The 22,787-nt window shown below is 40.4% G+C and overlaps 2 protein-coding genes across 4 annotated transcripts in view; both read right to left on the bottom strand.

The window, feature by feature from the left end:
- ezrb (ezrin b) overlaps positions 1-17,157 on the bottom strand; it is a 28,158-nt gene extending 11,001 nt beyond the window's left edge. Inside the window, exons 1-6 of one of the 2 annotated variants that reach the window (XM_034527326.1) lie at positions 16,993-17,157; positions 15,388-15,491; positions 9,372-9,455; positions 3,642-3,737; positions 1,259-1,533; positions 22-105 (exon numbers count right to left, since the gene is read on the bottom strand). In XM_034527326.1, the coding sequence (XP_034383217.1) occupies positions 22-105; positions 1,259-1,533; positions 3,642-3,737; positions 9,372-9,455; positions 15,388-15,399 (551 nt within the window). In that variant the 5' untranslated portion in view covers positions 15,400-15,491; positions 16,993-17,157. Of the gene's footprint in view, positions 1-21; positions 106-1,258; positions 1,534-3,641; positions 3,738-9,371; positions 9,456-15,387; positions 15,492-16,992 lie in introns of those variants that run through there. The other variant, XM_034527327.1, reaches the window with a different exon arrangement.
- Positions 17,158-18,363: 1,206 nt separating this feature from the next.
- On the bottom strand, positions 18,364-22,787 carry rsph3 (radial spoke head 3). 2 transcript variants are annotated; one of them, XM_034528473.1, is made up of 8 exons: positions 22,599-22,787; positions 21,822-21,903; positions 21,579-21,720; positions 21,319-21,464; positions 20,909-21,112; positions 20,177-20,339; positions 19,912-19,998; positions 18,364-19,369 (listed from the first exon to the last, which is right to left on the bottom strand). In XM_034528473.1, the coding sequence occupies exons 1-8, from the start codon at positions 22,706-22,708 to the stop codon at positions 19,314-19,316; spliced, it is 990 nt and encodes a 329-aa protein (XP_034384364.1). In that variant the 5' UTR covers positions 22,709-22,787; the 3' UTR covers positions 18,364-19,313. The 2 variants fall into 2 exon arrangements, with proteins under 2 accessions (XP_034384364.1, XP_034384365.1); XM_034528474.1 differs by having other exon boundaries at positions 21,319-21,431.

Below are 22,787 nucleotides of genomic sequence, written 5' to 3'. Positions count from 1 at the left end.
ACATAAAAAACACACACTCACTTCAACATCCCACGGTGCTCCTCGTGCCACACCTGAATCCTCTCCTCCCACTGCTCTCTGGATAACTTGTGCTGCTCCTGAACTCTGCAGAAAGGGAGAAGAAAGCAGCAAAGATCAGCTACATGACCACGAGCAGACAAGACAGCCGAGTATCTTTGGCTTTGGTTTGAGGAATAACATCATGGTCTCCGTTATCATGGAAGCATTGAATTGTGCAAAGTCCAGCTTTGTGTAAGCGTGCGTTTCCCCCACTGTGACTTGCAGTGCATCAGATTGAGAGGAAAGGCACAATAGGGTGTGTGCTGCTGGCATTCCAGCAGCACACTGCGACTCAAAGTCAAGATTGATGCATTGTGTGCACCCTTGGACACCCTCATGACCCATTCTAAAGACCCATAAACCCATGTTATTCTTGTTTTGTGTGTTACGTTCATTATACACTCTCAAATGAACAGAAAGTCTGATCATGGTCATAATTCTGGCAAGGCAGCGTTAATAATATCTGATATTGAAAAGTATGACTTTTTTATTAAGCCGATGGTGGGTCTACAATAAACACATACACTTCTGTATTCTTTTTCATATCCAACTACACCGTTTTTTAATTTGTGCAGCACAAATCAACAGCACTGACTGAGACACAGGTCACACAGGAATTAAAAAGAGACGTCATCATGTACTTGATGGCATATTCGAGCTGCTGTTTCTTTTAACACTTCAAACTCATTGGATGTTCCTGACCTTTTCAGGCGATGACAAGAGATACAATTGTACATGCTTGTCACCAGTCACAGACACAACCACCCAAATAATCACCTGCTTCAACAGTGAGAAATGCAAAGAACACAGCCACCGTCTTGGCACAGTGTTCATTGGAGTCTTTGAAGCCTGTGACATCATCTAATAAAACCTCAATCTAAATCTCTTAATTGCTCTGAAGCAAACAATGAGATACTCTGATATCTTAAATGTGGTTTAGGTTGTGGATGCCTCGAAAGCTCAATTGACAAATGTATTCACTGGCAATGGACCAATATGTCACACAAACACCCACACAAAGGATTCAAATGTTTTAGATGTTTTTAAAAATGAAACTTAATCTGCTTGTTTGTTTCTTTGTCTTCCAGATTGGAGATCTTCCTCCTCTAATAAGCCAAGGCTATCACTACATAGCATCTTGCTTTCTGCAACAACAGAAAGCTTAACTTATTGTTGCACAGCTACTGGCATATCTCACCTGTGTGGCAGCAGGCGTTCAGACAGCAGGTATCCAGGCTGGTTTACTTCTTTGTTGTGGTCTCCAAACTTGGCCTGAACAGAGTAGGAGGCGAGCAGCACGGCGGTCTCTGGTGGACAGTAAACCTCGTCACTCAGGATACCCTCCTTCACCTGCAGGAAGAAAAGCTTCTGGGTGATGTCCTGGATCAGCTCCTCAGACACATCCTCTGGGAAGAACTTGGCCCGAAACTTGAACTGCAGCGGGTTCTCCTTCTTCACGTCCTGGGACGACACCTGGAGAAGAATTACAACATAGTTAACACACAGTACCGCGTGAGCAGTAAAACAATAGTCGGACATCTTGGGAAATAGGCAAATTAAAAGTATCTTGCCAATGATTAGATGAGAATATTTATACCACTTTCTTGTTTCTGAAGCTCCCCAACAAGTCGCATCTCATTTTTGTGTGTGTGTGTACAGCGCGGCTATTTGCTGCCGGTAGCAGTGCCTTTCCGCTCTTCTCCGCTTGTTGCTTTGCAGCTGGTCCTCGACAGAGCCAGGCCAGCTGTTTGGCCCTGTATCCAGTCTTTATGCTAAGTTAACCTGCTGCTGGCTCCAGCAACATACAGACGTGACACTGGCGTCAATCTAGTCATCTAACTCTGGGAAAGAAGAGAACCAGCTGAACAAGCTGGATTGTGATTGTACTTGCAAGTACAAGTCTTATTATCAAGTCTAAATGGGTAAATATTAAGACTAGGATGTGATCATCTGGGAATTCTGATGGTTTAAAAATCTTTTTTAATATAGTATGAATCATAAATAAGTAAAAATCATGTCTTTTTAAAACCATTTCCTAGATTAGGAAACAGCTTACAGTTCCGCAGTTCGAGGGCACTGACAGAAAGGGGATCTACCGCTCTCATGTAGTGGAAATACAGTTAAATAACTCCAAGCTACAGTACATGTTTACAGAATACCCTCTTCCTCTAATTTCAAAACAGGAACTAAGCAGTCTTAATGGAGAGAATGGGGCAGGGAATATTCCAGTTTAAGCGAGGCCTTGTGCTGGTCAGCTGCAGCGCGGTGTCAGCACACAGTGTACAGTTTACTGCTGCTGCCTGAGGCCCATTCACTCTCTCACAGGAGCCGTTGTTTATGATTATAAACTTCAAATAGGCAACTTTTGAAGTTTCCTAGATAGATTAGTTTGGTTTCAATCAGGAAACCATACATCAGACTAGATCTTAATCTATCCATTATATGTTATACAGTCTGTAGTAGTGCAGCCATAAGTGCTAGTAATCATGTGTGCATTTAAAAATAAGTAAGTTAGCATTGCACTCCTGTCACATTGTCAAACTCACAATGTTTAAAACATGTTTAAAAGTAAAAAGTGCAAAAATGATGCATCACAATCAGAGATGTTGTTGTTTTCCTTCCACACATTTGTCCTCCTTGTCAATACCTAGTGCCTACGTTACCCACAATGCAACTTGACCGCCAGTTATTTATTGAGATTCCGATTTGTTATGCCAGTAGCGGCTAATGTAGCCTCGAGCTTTTCGCTTTAAGCAAATATTGAGCTACAGAGTCGATCAGGTCAGAGTTATTTTACAAAGTTCAAACTTTGACTCAAGTGACATCACTTGCCGCAGTTTATCAGATTTTGCGCAGCACCCTGTGGAGCCTCAAGCAGCTTATACATTATTTCACATATTAACAACATTCCTCAAGACCCAGAAATAGACTTTGATGTTTAAAATCAGTGGAGCTTTTCTACAAGAGACTATTAGTGCAGAACTAACTGGTCTAAAACGGCTGCAGGGGTTAGTAGATAATATAGAAATTGTGATATGAAAACAAACTTAAACATCTGGAGTTCTGCTCATTTGCAGACTTGACTTCATTCCTTCGGTTGATTTGCTTTTCGCATAAAAACGTTAACGTTTAGATTGTGAGCCGCTCAGGAGAAACAGTTAGTGAAGGTACAGTAACCTGTGTTTACTCAGGGACAACAGAGAAGAACCAAATCAGTTCTGGTTAACGAAGAGTTCACGCTCTTGTCAAATAATCCACCCTCAGCAGCGTTCATGAGCTCTGACCCCCAAGAAGACAGAAACCAGACAAAATAAGCTGCTACGTTGGAAGTGGAACCCCAAGAGAACATTGAGAATATACGTAGGTTAATACGGTGGCTACTGATTGACTGAAAAGTAAACACTGGAGCTCAAAGAAAGAATGCATTCTTTCTTTATTGTTTATACAATTTGAGAGGGGGACAGATACTGAGTGAAATGACTATGTATGTATGTGTGTATTTATTTATGCAACAAAAAAAAAGAATTCAAGAATCTGAAAATTATCAAATAAAAACATGTGTTTTTCAAGGTGGGTCTTACCTTTTTTTCCAGTTTTAGCCAAGTGTAGTAACCTTTGCCATCCATGTACTGAAGTCCAAAGTACCACACTTCACGTATACCGACGGTTTTCACCACCTGCACAGAGAAGAAAGAAACAACAAAGTCTTAACATATAGTAAGACTGCAACACATAATTATGTTCATCATAAATTAATCGGCTGATTTCTTTTTTTTTTTGCTGAGGAAGCCATTATTCACGTAATCTATGAAATCGCAACTTCCCAAAGCCCGAGGTGGCATTGTTGTTTTATCTCACCAAAAGTCCAAAAGGTACTCAATTTATTATGATATGTGACAAAGAGTTGCAGTAAAACTTCACATTTTATGAACTGCAACCGGAGAAATTCAAACAATGTTTTTTTATTTTCTTCATTGTTTCGTCTCTCAAAAACACACATGGAGAAGCCTTCGTGTTAGTTTTCCACGTCACCTGGATACAAAGATGAATTTAAAAAGTCAAGACACATATTCCAGATAATATTATTTTCCATCACCTTCTTCACAGACAGAAGGCAAGAAGCGTACAGTGGAAACAGTTTGTCGTGGCAGACATATGATACAATATCAACTAAGAAAGGCGATGCAGGCACTTCACTACATTCGACCAGATTAAGGTAACATTACTCGAAAGAATGCACGAACGGCTCTTCAAGGAAAAGCAACTTTGAGATGATGATGAGATCGCACCTCAGAAATCAATGAGGTAATTTTTCCAATAAATTTAAATGAATCACTGATGGTTTCTTTCCAGCACAGCGAGAAGTTATGAAAAGGCCTTTGAAGGCTTTACAGACGCTGGCAAGGCCTGAGGAATCTAACCTTAAGGTGACATACTCAGGTACCTAATCTGCTGAACAACCCTCATAGAATTACACATTCCCAGGCCTGAGTCTGGCTACGGTAACGATTCAGTCAACTACTGCCAAGAAAAATAAAAGTACACTCTAAAACACTACATGTTTGTTTCTGAAGCTCAACCAATCCTTGTAGTACTGGTTTATGTAAGACAGAGAAAATGAGTAAATCATGACGCTTGCCACGAAAACAATAATCAAAATAGTGCAGATAACTTTTCTGCTAATCGGGTTATCCATTTATCATTTCCACTCTAACTGGAAACAATAATGAGTCTTTTGATGCAATATCAAAAGCTACAGCTACTTGGGGTAATTCCTACTAACTACCTACTGATTTTTCAACAACACAATACTAAATTATGAGTGCTTTCTGGCAAAGAAACCCTTTGCTCACATCTCTCTGGCTGTTGCAATATTCCACAGCACACATGTGCAAAACGAGGACTGGTCACAAAGTGATCCTATTGTTTGACTGGCGAGGAGGAGTGATACTGTATAACGAGGGCGTGCTGCATGACCAACATCCTGTCTCTGACTCAAAGAACCGACTGAGACGGCTGGAGCAAGTCTGCTGCTACTTTCTGTCAAAAGCTCCTCATTATTAACGTTGAAAAGAACGATTATGAGTCTGGTTTGATTTTCACACTGATGGAATGTCCTCAGATTAGCAATTTGAAGATTGTTTTCAACCAATCTTTGTGCAACTGAGGCAAAAAGTGAAAAAAACAGTCATAGTTCTGGAATAATAACTTGTGCTGCAGAAGGAGTAACTATTTTCCACTGAGCTTCTGAGGGGAAAAAAGGCCTTTTATGGCAGAGTGGCAGAGCAATTTTCCAACAGCACTTGTAGAATTCATGTTTTTTTATGTGTGTGACGTTGTATGTGAGAAAAACTCTGTGCCGGCTCCTTTTTGAATTCATCATTGTCAAATTCTCCACCCGTTCACCAGGCGTGATGTTAAGTTGCAACACATTGGCACTCATTCCCAATGATAAGCTCCAGCCAAGGTTAAAATTAAACTCAAACTGACATCTTTTAGGAGACGACAAGATACAGGGCAGGCTGACCTAGGAGGATAAGTTAATGGCTTTCATTGAGGGATCTTTTCTGATGGATTGCAACAACAACAACAACAAGCCCTGGAAGGTGGCCTGAAATGAGAGCGGCTGCATCTCACCTGTAATGAAACTCATAAAGGCCTCAGAAAACAATCAGCCCTTTCATGGTGGTTTTGCTTTAGGGTCCACAGAGTGAGAGGCAAGGAAACAGAGCGGGCTACCGTTCAGACATCTAAATGAAGCGTTCTCTCAGGGTATCCGCTCCAGTAGAGCAGCTTAGTGCAACCTTTGCACAGACAGGAAATCACAATTTTAACCGTTAACAACATTGTATTTCACTTGACAAATAGATGAACCAGCTTTAATAACACACTGTACATGTTATGAACACCTGTTGGCAAAGGTAACCGAAAATAGTACAGTTCATTAGAGGAGGATTAAATCTGAATCTGGGAACGCAGGTTTAGTAAACTGACATCGCAGCAGGTTGCTTTGGCAGAATGCCTCGACTTTAATGAGTTGCTAGGTCGCTTCAATGTCGGACGACACTAAGATATTCATTTGAAGTAAGATTTAGGTTAGTAAGTTACATTTTTTACTTTTAGGGACCTTTTCTATACCACAGAAAATATAATGTAATAACAGTTTCTCAATGAAAGTGACAGTAAACCAGTAGCGACGATAAACTATTTAATTACTGCATGGGAACAGGTGTCATGGCTTCAGTCTGCAGCGATCTGACAGACAGAGAGGGTTCATGGGACCTCGGGCCCTGTGGTGAGAGAGAGGAATGCCACTGGGCTGAAACAGCATTACTCACTACATCCTCTGGGTGGTCGAACGTGGAGCCTCCAGTGACTTGAGAGGGGAAGCGAGGGATACACCCAGGCAGACCCCAAACAGAGACCAGCACAAAGGATAAGGGGGCGTGTTTGGTGGGGGTGAAGAGGGAGTGGGTCCCGGTCCAAAACAAATGGGTCTATTGCTGTCATTCTGACTGAATAGAAAAGGGACCTGGGAGTTTTCCAAAGAGTTTAATATCTAAGAATAGTTATGCTACAGCACAGAAGAAAAGCCATCATGCATCTACAGGATGTTCCCTCTCTGGATTTGGAACAGCTTTGCAGCCATTTCTGAATGTGCCTACGACGTGTGGGTTGGCTGTATAAGTGAACTAGTTTCATATTTAGCAATTTTTTGAACCCGTCAGCCAGATTATTCAGACTTCGGTTCAAGACAGTTTTCAGCTGATTAACATCAACCCTCCTTCTGCTTTCACCCAATCCAAACCAGTTATCATGAGCTGAAGCTGGAAGCTTTTGAGACCGTATGAATCGAGGAGATGTCATCTGGAGATGATCATGGCAAACACACCGAGGACAGATGGAACTAACCAGTAAAGCTACTGTAATCCAGGACTGCTGGGAGTCTTTCTAATTAAGGGTTAAGTCAAAACGAAAATGAGCATATGTGAGTGAAACTGTGCGGGGGTATGTAGGGGAGTGGTAGAGGTTTCTCTTTAGGAGCAGCATGATAGGGACTAAGGTTATGATCAGTGCAGACCACACGGGCCACTCCAGTCTTCACACTCACCCGAGAAATGAGCTCAATGCTGCTACTCAGCATTTCAACAGAACCTGTTGAAAACGATGCGAGAGGCAGTAATCGGATGTGACGACACAAGTACAAAGCACCCGTTTAAAACTAAATCAGGCTGCTGGCAGATTAAATGTCACTTTAGACAGAGGTGTGAAGCTTTGTAGACAGTTCCCATGCTCAAATACCTAAATGGTGTCTTTGCACTAGAATAGTGCACTGAACTGACTGAGTGAGTGATTATCTGTGGCACACCCCGCTCACTAACAGCCATTCTAACAAGTAGGCGGAGGAATTCACCAACACCTTCAACAGGGAGATGTCAAAGACGAATATCTGGGTGATCAGCTGTGCCTTTCTAAAGCAAAACGACACATTTAGAGCTGTAAATTTGAGGCCTCCGCTGGTTTATTAAACATAAGTGTCAGAAGTGCTGACTTAGCCAAAAGACAGCCATACACAAGCAGTGACATCAATATCACACATCCACATCTGAATATGGCTGTTATTCTAAATATGAATATGGCTGTAATACGAGTTGACCTCAAGGGATTTTAGCAGGACTGTTCTTCAAATGTCTTTTATTACTAAAAACCCCTGACATGCAGCCGCAATACACACAGTCGGCTACACTAGCCATTGAAAAACAAGTTATACAGGAAGTGGTTAAAACAATGCATTTCCTCCCCCGGTGCTGTCATATAGCTCACACTAACGATAAGTCATCTACATTTAGGTACTGAGCTTCACAATAGAGTTGTACAACAAGAGGAAACATGCAAATTAAAACAGAATTCCCTAACCCTAACTTCCTGTGATTAAGACATAATTTTTCTAAATAAACAAATATAATAGGAACATGTGAGTGAGATTTCCTAAAAAAGTGCCCAACACCATAGGGATTCATTTATAGTTTCCGTCATTGTGTACCTTTTACTCTTCACTAATGCTATTAATCGTTAGTTTAATAAATGTCTCATGTCCTCCATGTTCACCGACATTAAGCTGCAATTTCTGCCGACAGTAAACCATTTACAATAATCCCTGAACCTCAGCGCGAAGACAGAGACTGATAAGGAGACTTGAAGCCAAAAGCTCCTGTAATCTGGTCTGTAGTAGATAACTTTTCAGACCTGGAGGTAATGAATGGAAAGAGCTTTGGAGGGGTGATAATGAGGGCAGACACTTTCTTCTTTCCTACCACAGACCTCCGTTAGTGACGTCAATGATGAAGGTTGTAGAAGTTTGGAAACAGAAACAGCGGAGGTGGAGATATAAAGCAACAGCAAAGTATAGCTGGACGTAAAACACAGATGTATAAATAAGTTCATTTGTGATCAACTTTGAACAAATATGACCACACTTTGGGAAATGTGCTTTCCTGGCTGAGAGTTAAATGAAAAGATAGATACCACTGTTATGTCTGCATTAAATGATTGGTTAGCTTAGCTTAGCATAAAGACTGGAAACAGAGGTAAACAGCTAGCCCGTCTCTGTCCAAAGGTAACTAGATCCACCGACCAGCACCTCTAAAGCTCACAGATTAACACAATATAACTTGTTTGTTCAATCTGTCCAAACAAAAATGACAAAATGACAATTTGCTGTTTTATGGACTATTATTTGGCTGGGGGAAGTAACTTCCTGGAGTCTAAATGGAGGTAAATGATCTTGTCTGAGAAATAGTCCAGCACATAACAGCACAATATTTTAGTTTTTTGTAGGGATTAAACAAACAAGGTGTGTTAATTACTGAGCTGTAAAAATGTAGGATGCGAATACAAAGCGGACATATTTAACTTTGGACGGTTTTCTCGTTTCCAGTCTTTGTGCTAAGCTAAGCTAAGCTGACAAGATTCTGGCTGCAGCTTCATACAGACATGAGAGTGGTATGAACCGTCTCAGCTAACCGTCAAGAAAGCATAAATGCACTTTTCCCAAAATGTGTAACTGTTCCTTAAACTCTACAAATAATGTAATGCATATGCATTGCATAAGTATATCTGCTTTATAAACACCGCTAGACCACGATTATCTGCCTTGTATTGACCGTTTCTATAAATATGACTTAATTACAACAATTGTACATTATGTCCACATCGTTTTGTTTCCCAAACCTTTTTTAAGTGATATCGACAACCCATTGATAAGTCAATACTGATGGTGGAGGTCAACAAGGAACTGATTTGCACTGTACCTGGTCAAACAGCTGCTTGCCGGTGGTGCTGTGCTGGATGGCAAACTCCAGCTCAGCATCCATGGTGATGACGCGAACATTGACCTGTGGGAAAACATGAGCATGAGTTCAGAAGTGGACCAGAGCAACACAGAGGTACTCATAGCTCAGGGCTTATACGTGGTAAAGCATGCCAGTCTGCAGAACACTGCTTTGGTGTGTGTGTGTGTGTGTGTGTGTGTGTGTGTGTGTTGTGTGTGTGTGTGTGTGTCTGTGTGTGTGTGTGTTTGGTAAGGGGGTGTATTTGCAGAGTAAACACATGGGGCCCATGTGTTTATCTCTGCTTTCTCAGTGATAGTTCTCTAACTTTTGATTTTAAGGAACATACGAGTGCTATGAACCGCAATATCCAACGCTAGCTTCCCTTATAAGTTATCAAGCTAAAAGGAGAATGGATAAACTGAAGAGAGGTGGGGTAAAATAAGGCAGAAATTCACAGAAAAAAGGCATGTCTTTCAGTTCTCTGGTTAATGATCGATCAGAGTAGCCTGTGTCTACAAAAAAAGAGGTGGTTCATCGAACTGAAACCTGCTTCATGAGCAGAGAATGTATTGTCGACTTCCAGAGAATGTCTTGTGCACTTGCAGGCGATCCACCCCAGTGATTAATGTGTGATTTCAAACCCATTACATATAGCACGACTGTTGCGTTCCACGGAATAATGAGACATGAGTAATGAGAAACTGTGACCCATAATGGAGGGAAACAATAATCTGTATTGTAAGTGTGATTAGTAATCAGCGAAAGTTATTTCTATTTTACACAAAGGCCATGCAACAATGCACAAATATTTACAATAGCTGCTTTGAGGTAATGCACATAGCGACTCTCACCTCTGTGGGTACAATGTCAAATGTCTCTGGTATTTGCGAGGGTTATGAAAAGACCCTCAATGTATTGACTGAAGTTATTAATGCTCAGTGAAAACGACACAAAGGTTAGTGGACACAGAGTGAAGAGAGAGAGAGACTGATAACAGAGCTCTCCAGTGACATCTTTCATCTCCGGCCCATTGTGAGCAGCACTGGACAAATTCAATGACGCCCACTGGAAAAGGGATGTCTGGCCTGCAGCAGTGTTGAGTCGAGTGATTCAGAGCTACACTGATTCCTATGAAGCTACACAGGCTGAGCAACTAACTGACAGGCTTAAATCCAACAGAGAGGACAAATCCAATCACAGCAGTGGATGGAAAGCGCCTCACCACAGTGCTGTCCAGGATATTGTGAGAACACAGTAGTCTAGACACTGGATTTTCAAGGATGTCCCATTTTTTGCGGCGAGGCAAACTTTGCTTCACCAAAACTCAGAGCCACGTAGAGTTTGTATCTGTCCCGTAGAGCCATATGTGCATACACTGTAGAACCTTTTGACTCCAACAGGGAAGCTTATACTGGCTTCAAGTCACAGCTAAAACGCAGGGGAAGGAGGGGAAGCACTGCATTTACTTTACACAGCAAAAACAAAGATCCCCTTTCAGCTGCAGTGCCCCAGGAGGGCCTCGCTATCATCAGCTACTGCCTAGTGGAGCCGGGTGAGCAAAAACTAAATGAAGAAGTGTTCAGAAACTGCTCCAATCTGTGATTGTTTCAATCCCCTCTTGTTTAAAAGTGATTTGATGATTTGCTATCAGCAGCTCTGACAGATCTAGGATGCTTCTCTCAACATCACAGTCTATATTTACAGCAGTTATAGATGGAGCAACTAGAAAAACATACCATAACCAGCACAGAATGGAATATGTGAATATATGGAGCTGACAAACCAACAGAAACCACTGAGTGAGTGATATCTGATCTCAAAGTAAGTCCTCCAGTGGTAACTCACAATAACTGAAGCCATTCAAAGCAGTAAAGAAAATATGACACATATGCTAAAAATATACCGGGCAAGGACACAGAGTTCCACAATGAGCAACTTCAGTCAGAGGAAAGCACAGGCGTTCATATTAACCGTATGAACCCTCGCCTCACAAGTCATAACAGTAATAACTGACTCAATCATTTCAGCTACAGGAACAGGGGTTCCCAAATCAAACTTGAGTTTATGCACATGTTTACACTCTTGGTGGAAGGTGCAACATTTTGTTTCCAAGAAACAGAAACAACATGTAGGACAAGCTCAAAGGTAACTCAAGCGTAAACATAGATTATAGTATTAGGTATTGAAGCATGATCAAGAGTGGATTTCATGGATTTTTTTGGTGAAACACTTACTTCTTAATACTTTTTGATATATTAGAAAAAACATATTTATATAGTAGTTATTGCAGAGAGTCAGGTGAGAAGATTGATACCAATCTCCTGTCTATATGGAAGATACTCTGTGTACAGTATAGCTATAGCCAACCGTCGACGATCTTAGGGTATAGACTGGAAGCAGCTAGCGTGGCTCTGGTAACGAAAACGGACAAAACAAAACCTGAACTCATTTATTTAAGTTGTAAAAACACTAAAGATGACAATGTGCCGATTCATAAGGGATCGTAGCGTGTGTTTAAATTAGTGAGCTCAACAGTTCCTCGTTACCTTTGGACACAAAATGTTTACTTCTGTTTCCAGTCTTTATGCTGAAGCTAGGCTATCCATCTCCTATATCGATCTTCTAAACTCTATAAAAAACAGATCACAATAAAAGAAAGAAACTTCATCACATTAACCCTTTCCCCTTTAGCATCAAGGTCCAAAATATATGTATACAAAAGAAAAGGGACACAAGGAAATAAAACAAGGCAAAGATCAAGGACCTCTCGCAACAGATCCCAGATCTACCTCCCTGAGACAATCCAGTGGACACCTTTACATTTAGAGCTGAGACAATTAATCAATGCAACAATAAGTCAACTGACAGAAAAAGGGGACTGATTGATAAGTAATCAATCAAGCCAAATATGTCCTACTTCCTTAACCTGCCCTTGCCTGTTGCACACGATCATGACCTGGATAGCGTTCCTTCACACTCTACGGGTCACGTTAAAAAAATGAGGTGGTCGTCACCTCGGTAGTTAAACTACGAACAGGTTCAGTGAAGACCATTCAATGTCTAACCCTCTGCATGGCTCTACAAGAGCCTTTTGCAACAGGAGTCACCATGGAGACACCACTGAAATGTTTTTAGAGTAAAATAACCATAAACGACGGCTACTAATGAGAGAGAGAACATTGTGTCCTGTATTGTGTCGAGAGAGTATTCTCACAGGTTGTGTCCGTCATACGTACGTGCTGACGTTTAAGAAGGAGCGTTATAGGACTTGTAGCCATGTTTGGATTTGTGAATCAGGTCTTGAGGGCGTTTTCAGGCATGATTGAGTTATCAATTATTTAAAAGGAACAAATACTAACAATGGGACTGGACATTGAAGGGAAACACCCATCCATTTTGATCGTGTTCACGCCTTGTGAGGTTTATGTCATTGGGCTGTGACGGCAAGGGAACAGGATTCTGGGAGAGCCAAGGAGAATGCCGTCCTTTACTTCTGACAATGTGTCATTCAGATGAGTCAAACATTAGTAACACAAACACCAATACATAAGCTTCACCGACTCCTCAAATCTGGTCAAACGTCCTGCGGCTCTGTGTCTTGGTCCTCTGTCATAAAGTTTCTGTTTTCAAAACAATGTTGGAATGTTTGATTTTCATGCCAGATATCTATCTGAGCTGAAATACTTCAGTCACAGTTATCGTACAATTTTTATCCTCTTTGATTTTTGCTTTTTCGGCACAACAGCTACGTTACCAATAATTTCCTAATCTTGTCCATAAACTTGTAATAGGTTTTCAAAACTACTCAACCTCATTTTAAGGTTACGACATTTAAAATGTGTTCTCACTGGAATTTTGTTTTACAGATATTTGGAGGGCATTTTATTGTATTAGATAACAATACATCCTGAAGACAGAGAGAGAAGGTCAGGAGAAAGAGACAATCGATTCATTGTTCATTTTTCAAACAAACACTCAACAATATTTCTGATAATTTGCTGCTTTTTTGTCATATGACAAAGTAAATCGTAGACCCAAACCACTGTGGGCTTGGAGAAATTGTTTATTTTTTGTTTGTTTTTTACAATGTATAGACTACAAGACAAATTAATCAAGGAAATGATCAGCAGATTAATCGATACTGAAAATAAACTGTAGCTTTGGGAGTCGTCTCACCATTCCCTGCCCCCCACACTTGTAATACGTTTCGGCTACAGACTTGAGCCACTGACACTCAAACTTATCTCATTACACACTTTTTGCAGAACACAAAACCTAAACCCTTATTTACATATCTCACCATGACTAAAAGGGAATCCCAGCATTTGTGGGATTCATTTGAGAGGATGTTGCATATTTGTGGAAACCGCATCAATGGAGCACCTTCATTTAAATGTACTTTGGGACCGAGTGTCCTGTGGTATTATTCAAGCTATGATGAAAAGGCTGTGTCAGTCACAGGGCCACATATTGAACAGTAAACCAGAGGACAACATTTAAAAAAAAGCAAGGCTTGTATTCTTCTCTTGATATCATGGAAATGAAAACAGTCTGGCATTAATGTCCAAAACGTCTGTTTTGTGGCAGCTGGACTCGGTGTGCTGCTGCTATCAGACAGTAATGATGTAATGTCCACGGTGACGCTCATGACAACCATGAGGCCTTTCTAAACAAACCAACAACACACTTTATGACACTAACCAGGGCTTTAGTCATTGTCATCCTTTGCACTGCTCTGTCCAGCAGCGAGCGGACTCTGTCAGGATCTGAGCTGCATTTAAACAGCAATTAATGCTTCTTTGTTGGTCTTATCTTTCACATTTGAATCCTGTTTTACTTTTGTGGCTTATCAAACTTATTAAATTTGGGCATTTTCGGGACTTTCTATTCTCCCTTTTAAGTACAGAACAGTACAGTATCCATGTACAGAACATTTCCATCATATTTTCCTTAATACGGTATACCTCTGTACAGTATATGTCATAGCTGGGGTGTGGCAAAATGAGTCAAGAATACTTGTGGGCAAAAGCTGTTCAAATATAGAGCAGCTTCATCAAATAATGTCTCTTTTTGTCTTTTGTTTTGCCTTTTTACTGATGTAAAGTCATTAATACCCTTAACTGTTGGTCACAATTTGCCATTTTTTCCAAGACTCCAAGACAACGATTTAAGTGGGACGCAGCCCCACATTTCAGCCTGGAAAATATCGAGACCAAGAGAGAGAGCCCTGTATTCATCACAAACTAAATAAACAATACATGTTCCACCCCCTTTGATTATGATGTTGCACTAGTGCACAACATTATACAGAATGACGTCAATGATACGGATCCTGTGACTAAGACTGTGAGCACATTAAAACAGTATTTAACTGTCCACGTCTCGATATATAAATCATGGATGATGTTCACTAAATCATATGGGACAGAGCATGTGATTCCCCTTTAACACAGACCTCACTGAGACTGTACAAACCACACCGTTCTGGTTGTGATTAAACCTATAAATATTTAGTTCATGTGTGTGTTGTCCCTGGCTCATTGACTGAGAGTTTAAAAGAGGAATGACAAGTTAAATACATGTAATTAAATGGACAAATGTTTTACAGTGATCATAACTCAGCCTGGAAGTTACAGAAACTACTCTGATGGCATTATACTGTAACGTCTGTCACTCCAAGAAGGTGATTTAATTAACCCATCACCTCTCAGAAAAAAAATCAAATCTGATTTAAAGACTCGCTCAGCACCAGTGCCTCCATTCACTGTGTCACATATTCTACAGTTTACCACACACAGAAGTGACTTATTGCTCTTTACATTGAATTGATTACTGTGAGAGAAAAGATGACAATCCGTCGGCAAACAGAAGATTACACTGAGTTTCAGATGTTCCTCCATTAACGTCACCTGTCTGGTCTCAGTGAAGCGTGGCCACCTATAAAGTGATAAAACAAGTGGCGACTGGAAATATATCAATCAAAAGGACTACTTACCGCTTTGGGCATTTTCTCTGTTCTTTTCCTTGCTCTGTGCGAGGAGCTGTTAAATTAAAAAAAAAAGTGTTTCCGAAGAAGAGAGCTGTGCTCCGTGCGCCTTCCTGAAAGAAGAGAAAGAAGAGAAACGAGTTTCAGACACTTCGGCGTTACTTAAACCCGCGTGAGAGCAGCTCGGCACTCCTGCGGGCGACAGTCATCGGGGTGAATCACACACAAGTTAACAGCGCGAGCCCACGTATCACGGGAAGCGACCCGGTCACCTTCAGAATAAGAGTCTTCTCCCTTTTGATCATTTCTGCCCAGTCAAGTCCTGCCGAGATTCTTACCCGAACCTTGACCACAGCCAATATTTGATTTTAAACTTGAACGTTTTCAATTTAGCCGTAACAATTTCATTGCTATAAAAAAGTATGTTTGATACATAAAACCAACTAATCCAAGGGGGGAATCACACAGTAATATGTTCAATGTTGTATAATACATACATTTTATTAATCAACTTGAGGTAACAGCAGAGCTCAAAAAGACATATTGAATTGCTTATTGTGTAAAAAGGCAAAGATATTACATTTTAGTTGATATAAAACAGAGAAAAGGAGCCGGTCCTAACATTTTAGAAGCTGGAACAAGAGAGAGTTGGACTTGTTTGGTTGAAATATGACTTCTCGGAACTCATAATGAAATTCAAATGTTGTGTTTGGTCCAATCAACAGTCCAAAATGCCAGGATACTTATTTATTAACAGAGAAACACATTTGTATTATTATTTATTTAGACATTTTTACTCAATGTATGACTTACATGATTAAATTAGAAATAGTTTTCGGTCGATTGACTAATCAATTGATCTACAAATCAATAGAAAAAAGTTTGGCCACAGTACTTGCATACATGTTCAATAATAAAAGACTTACTGTGTGTCTCTCTGAAAAAACAAATGATGTCCATAAAGCATCATTTATGTATCACTATCTATTTTACTTGTGTATGTTTCAGCCCCGCCTCTTTACTTTAAATGATTTTATTCTGAAGTTTCACACCGGAGGACCTGCAGTTCTATTTTACCTTGACACTGTCGACTCACCTCCACACCAAGGAGGTTAAGGTACTCAAAGTGCCTCACCCACTAGCTATGATAAAAGTTAGAGTCCCCACCCTGCCCTATTTGTGTCTTTTATTTTCACGCCTTCCGTTGCTAACAACTGTATAATACCCACCGGAGGGTTATTACGTCTATATGTTATGGGTGCACACACCCACAGCGACAGTGGAGCGATTGAAGCTCAGCAAACGAGAAATTCCACCTCTTTGATCAGCAACGACAGAGGACACATCATATTTCACAATTTAAAAAAATCGTTCAAGACTGTTCGCAGATTCAACCCCCGGCTGTAATAATAATAATAATGGTGCCCTTTGTGCAGGCGCTTCCTCTGTGCGGCAGTCCTCCTCACTGTAATCCCGCAGACACCTGTTGTGAGATGTGTCTGCTTTGTGCAGAGAAGCAGAAAGTGCGCCGGAAAAAAAAGTATGAAAAGTGTGTTTTCACACTCGCTTTGCCGCAAGCTGCGGTCCGTAGAGGCAGCGGGGTGGTGTTCTTACCGGAACCGATGAGGGTGAGCGATGAGCCCCCTGCCAGAAACCCAGAGCAGCTGATTGCTCTTTCCTCTGTCCAGACCGGCGCAACATGGCGCTCATCAGCCTGCTGTGGCGATCCTGTTGCGTCTGGCCCCGACAGACTGGAGGAACGCGGGTTCAATCCCGGGTCCGGGGTCCTGCCGGGGACATTAAGTCCCGGGCTAAGTGAGGCACATTTTAAATTGGACATTTCCCTGCCTGTAGGAGGGGATTTCGTAGTTTTGAATCGAGAACCACATCAGAACTATAATATTTAGGGGGTCTTTGGCATGGAAACAAAAAGTCCGAAACACAAAGAGGTCAAGATTGCTATCATGAAAACCTTCTGTAAAGCTATGGCTAATCTATGGTAATAAATGTGGACTATCTATGTGTTTGTGTGTAATATACATTAATGATCAACATACAATAGTCATACAACGTTGTAAATATTACTATTTTCACTGATATCTGGCTTATAATTACCCCAACTAGTAGTATTACCGACAGTAAACAAATAGCTATCTGTATGGTCATCTGAATTTATTTTTATAGCTTAAAATGAATAATGGATCAAATCATTATCTAATAATTACATTCTTCATCATTAGACTATATTGTATTATGTGTTCTTTGTTATTATGGAGTTTATCTCAAGATTTAAATTTAAAACGCAAAGTACATGTCGGCCTAAAGTCTATATCATTCTTCATCAATCAAATCATATCATAAACTATATTCTATGTCTATCAATCACACAGATTTTCGAATATTTTAAATTAGCCGACTGGGCTGAAAATGGTTTGTGTTTTTTAAGTCAGTTTAGCTGAGATAACTACATTAATCTCAATACCATTATTTGAATACTAACTATTAATAGAATCCACAAGCCCAGATAAATACATTGACACATCATGCATCACCTTTGTAAAGAATGAGGTGTCACCTGTCACCAGAGCTCTGATGCAGCACTAACTTATTTTGGTTTCACAGTAGTTAACTGGGAAAGTGTTCGTCATCCGCCCACAGGAAGTGGTGCCAAAAGAGGAGGCGTGGCGCTATAGGTGAGCTGGCCAATGAGGTGGCGGGATTAAAATAGAGCCGTATATATCGGGGGATAGACCTACTTCTCCTCATAATACGAAATCAAGGTGACGTGACGACCACGGTGTACGAGCTCAACAGCCATTGTCACCACTTCCATTGTCATCATAAATCATAAATAACTTTGTGAGCCCATTGTAATAAAGAAAATATGTTAGGGGATGTCCTTAATACATCTGTTGGATATTTTAGAAATAATAGCTATGATGAAGAGTAATTTATTAGATAAGTAAACACACACAAAATGTCACAATACGATTTATTTTTTAAATGAGGATGAAATAACAGCCATCAACTTAAAAAAAAACTTGTTTTGTTTGCGTGGTGAGCTAAATTTAGCAGACATGGGAGAGCGATGCAAAACATTGTCGAATTTGCCTGTTACAGCAACTGAATGAAGTGTTTGCAGAGCAATGCCAGGTGCAAATAGATAATATTCACAGAACGGCACTTTGAATGATCCTCTAAATAGTTAACATTTATATAACCTTTTGCTTACAGCAGGTTATATAAGCAACAACTACTTACACAACAACAACAACTATGTTTGACTTATACTGTATCTCCTTCATTGATTCTTTCTTTTTAAGTATTTGTATGATTTGCTGTGTTTAGTTGTTTTGAAAACTACCAGGAACTTTTTTCTGATATCTGGTAAAATTGACAAATATGCTGCATGTCTGAAAGAAAAAGGATGTTTGTACTTCACACAAATGAAGTCAATAAAAGACAATAAAGTTCATTCAAAGTTGCAGCAAATAAACTAAGGAACAGCAACATTTTTGCGTTTAAGAATGTCAGATCTTTCATCGGCAGCAAATTGTAGACTTACAACAAATCTCTGCATGCAATGCATACCTAATCTTTTCATCCCAGTTTTAATGGTTTTGCAATAACTGGAACTTCTCACTGCTGTATGATCTAGATATTTAGTTGAAGAAAATAAGAGGTGGCTTTGCGTCCTGTGAGAAAGATCTCAAATAAACAAATAACTTAATAGGAAAGGATAATACAACATTGCATTGAATTTTCATCTATTTCACAAATTCCCTACTTGTCATTAGAATAATAATAATAATTATATATAATTACTAATAATAACACATTTTAAGATTGAAACAAATGACTTGTGCGGTAGTTTAGTCAGTAAAAAACATGTTAGTTTTGAGAATGCCTTCATGTCCTTGACCTTGCTCAGTGAGTCATTTTGTCTCTTTGCACATCTCCAGTCTCTTCTGCACGACATCGTGGATGATATCTGAAGGAAAGAGAGAGACAGGATGAGGACGTTTCTCTGGGCCATATGTTTGACATGAATGATGTCTGTTGTGTTTAAAAAGAACCACTAGAGGGCACTCCAATAATGTCTATGACCTGATGACCCCTAAAGGAAGATTTGTGAAATACCTTTCAGCTGTCAGGGATAATAACTTCAGCCTCGATAACATGTTGATGACCAACAACTTATAAGAAGATTACGTTTATATCTGTAATAACTAATTGTAACTAATTGGATAAGAATGTGTGGTGACCCATATATTGGGTTTATCCAAAACTATGAGGACAGGTAGGTATTTTATTTTTGTTGCTCATTTCGATCAAATGTTGTGTTGTGATAGATTGAGGCTTACACCGTTTGTGTACAGTTGTGTGCTGGTAGTGTACACTAAAATAAATACTACTGCAGAGTAATGGCGCTTTATTGCTAGTGAGAAGTCTGCTGGTTGCTGCGTAGGATTTGTACTTTGCCAAAAAATCTAACCTAGTGAAAATAGAGAATAATATATTGTATTCCCTTACTGTCCAGGAGGTGTCTTGCTGTGTATCTCCTTTCCAAACTGTTATTAACTTCAACCATCAGCCATGGGATGAAATTTGTCTCAATATCTGGAAATTAGCAAACAAAAAAAGGTGACACACACATATCAAAATCATGTACCGAGTAGCATTAAGATTATTTTTATCACTAGTCCCGATCTCCCTCCAGATTTGATACAATGCAGTAAGGTGGGAAGCTGCGTTTGAATGGAAGTTGATGCTGGAATGCAGTGCAGCAAAGGCTGACCTTTCTCCACAGGGTCGTAAAAGTAGCCGTGGCTTCTCAGTGAGGTAAAGACGGCCGGCAGGAGGTCAGAAAAGTACTGCTTTGTGTACGCCCGTGCAGCAATCTTCTCAGCAATCTCTTTTTCTTTCTTCAGAACCTCCTTCTGCTGGGCAATTCTACGCTCCTGAAATCAGAAGAAAGATTTTTTTTTAATTCTTTTTTTTAAACCAGCACACATTGGATCATAGGATCCACTCTTCATTTCATTGATGCTGCTACATCTGCTGTCCTAAACATTTGGTGTGTGGTCGCTCTTCTTTAACAACCAATCCAAAGCACACAGCGCCAGATGCGTTTTAGGACGGCAGAGGCTACCATGCAAAGCTCATCAGAACTATCTAATCGTTCATACCCATTCATACACAGCTCAAGGACACATCAACACAGACGCCCATCGGATTGAAGGACAACCCGCTCACCGAGCCACAGCCTGTGTCACCCTGGCAACATAAACAGCCAATCGACTGGTATTATAAGTCTGATACTTATGCTGTTAAATTCTGATTGGTACACCTCGTATGACCTTTTCCCAACACAACCCTACACCAGTGAAAGGAAAACACATTAATAAAAAAATACTCTCTTGTTGAACATTACTTAACTGTTCCTGTCTCCCTGTGGCTATGTAGGGTCACAATGCTTGTTAAAGTTCCTATAAAGTGATTTGAAAGGAACTTTCTAAATGTGACATACTTTCTCCTCCCTGTGGCGTCTCTCCTGCTCCTGAAGCCTCAACACCTCTGCCAGCTCATTATTTCGGAGCTCTTCGAAGGCCCTCTGCTGGGCCCTCAGACAGGCCAGCTCCTCCTCCTCCATCACCTCCAGGAGACACTGTTCTATTGTCTTACCAACCAGGACCTCCAACACTGGCTGCACCTCCCTGTTGAAGTCAAACAACTGCAGAGGAAAGAAGTAACTCGTGGTTTGACATTGTGAAATGGAAAACATTATAGGTTTGACATTATACAACAATAAACTGGGCTTTTTTTTTTTTAGAAGCGCCTCAGAGGAGTTTCCTCTTTAAAGAAAACAGGTCTATTACGTTTTACTTAAACTATATAAGTGTGTAAAGTGTGGCCAGACCTCCCACTTGGATTACCTACCTCTCCCTCCTCTATCTGGGTTTCAACATCTTTACCAGATTTGGCAGGTATGAAGAGTGGGGTTGCTGGTCTGTCCAGGAAAGCGTCAGTCTGGCACTCGATATCTGTAGCCACTATAACATCACTCAATTCTTCGAGATAATGCTCTGAAGGTCAAGAGCATTACAAAACAGCCTTTGTTTAAAGCAGCACGTTTGACACACTCATAATGAATTGAATATAGTACAGACGTTCTGAAGATGCCCAGAGACATACCGTACCTGTTTGTACATCGATGTGTTTTCTGCCCTGCAGGGCCTCTGCCGTCCTGGTTCTTAACTGTTCCCTGGCGCGTTTTCGAGCAATGGCTCTCCTCCTATTGTCATGTTGTCTTTGTACCTCGACGGGGTCCGGCAGAGGCATCTGTCAAAGGTGGAAAATAAAAAAAATTTCAGATAAAATGGCAGAAACAAAGGCAAACATCCTAGACATGAAACACATTAAGATGGTTGTTTCATACTTACAGTTGGTATGATCTGTTGGGCATAAGTGTTTCCTCTGACAACACGACGGTCATACATAATGTTTCCATAAGTACCGGGTGTCCTACATTGTGAAGAAAAAACACAGCGCAGTCATACAGTCCACTCATTTAGTAGCTCACCTTGTTTGCTTCAGAGGGGACATGCTGATCCATGCTGGGCTGTATCAGACAGTTTAATAAAATGCCATTGGAGATATTTGTTCAGGGATTTTCTTTCTGTCTGGTAACACAGTGGTGGAGGAAGTACAGGGAATATCTAAAGAAAAATAATGATACTACGGTATAAAAATGCTAAAATACAAGTAAAAGTACCTCATTCAAAATTGTATAATCAAAAGTAGAAGTACTCACTGTGCAGATTGTGACATATTATATAAAAGTATATTATTGGAATTTAATTACATTTAAAAAAAACAGAAATGCATTTTTTTCCTTCACTTTCAGCAGAATGAATGTAAACAGAAGCAACAAAAACAATTGTCACAACATTGTCCACCAACTTTGACTATTGTTGAGCACCAAGCATCACTGATTTAACCTAAACAACCACCGTATGTCCACTTTAATGATGTAACTAACGTTAGTTGAGGTAACTTTAACTTCGCTAATAGCTCCATAATAAGGTATTAGCGTTATTTACTTTCTAATACAATATCATATGTCCCTCTGAACTGTCGTAATATGTTTAATTAGATGCACGTGTGATGTAGCTCGTGTTAGTTATGGTCGCTGTTTAGAGGCACGATGAAGCACGTACTGGTCAGACGGAGGCTCTCTGAACTTGGAGCGGGTCTCCACCGGTCTGGGCCGACTGGAGAAGATGTAGTTTCCGTTCGGATCTCTTTGGCTTTGCGAGACAACGGCCATTTCTACCGTCACGTTAGTTGTGATAATCCGCAGGTCAACGTTAAAGGCGACACTACACGACACAGACACAATCACCGTA

The sequence above is a fragment of the Cyclopterus lumpus genome, chromosome 24 (genome assembly GCF_009769545.1).
Source record: "Cyclopterus lumpus isolate fCycLum1 chromosome 24, fCycLum1.pri, whole genome shotgun sequence".
Taxonomy (NCBI): Eukaryota; Metazoa; Chordata; class Actinopteri; order Perciformes; family Cyclopteridae; genus Cyclopterus; species Cyclopterus lumpus.
Note: the sequence above shows the minus strand (reverse complement) of the source record. Positions and strands in the feature narration are given on the sequence as shown.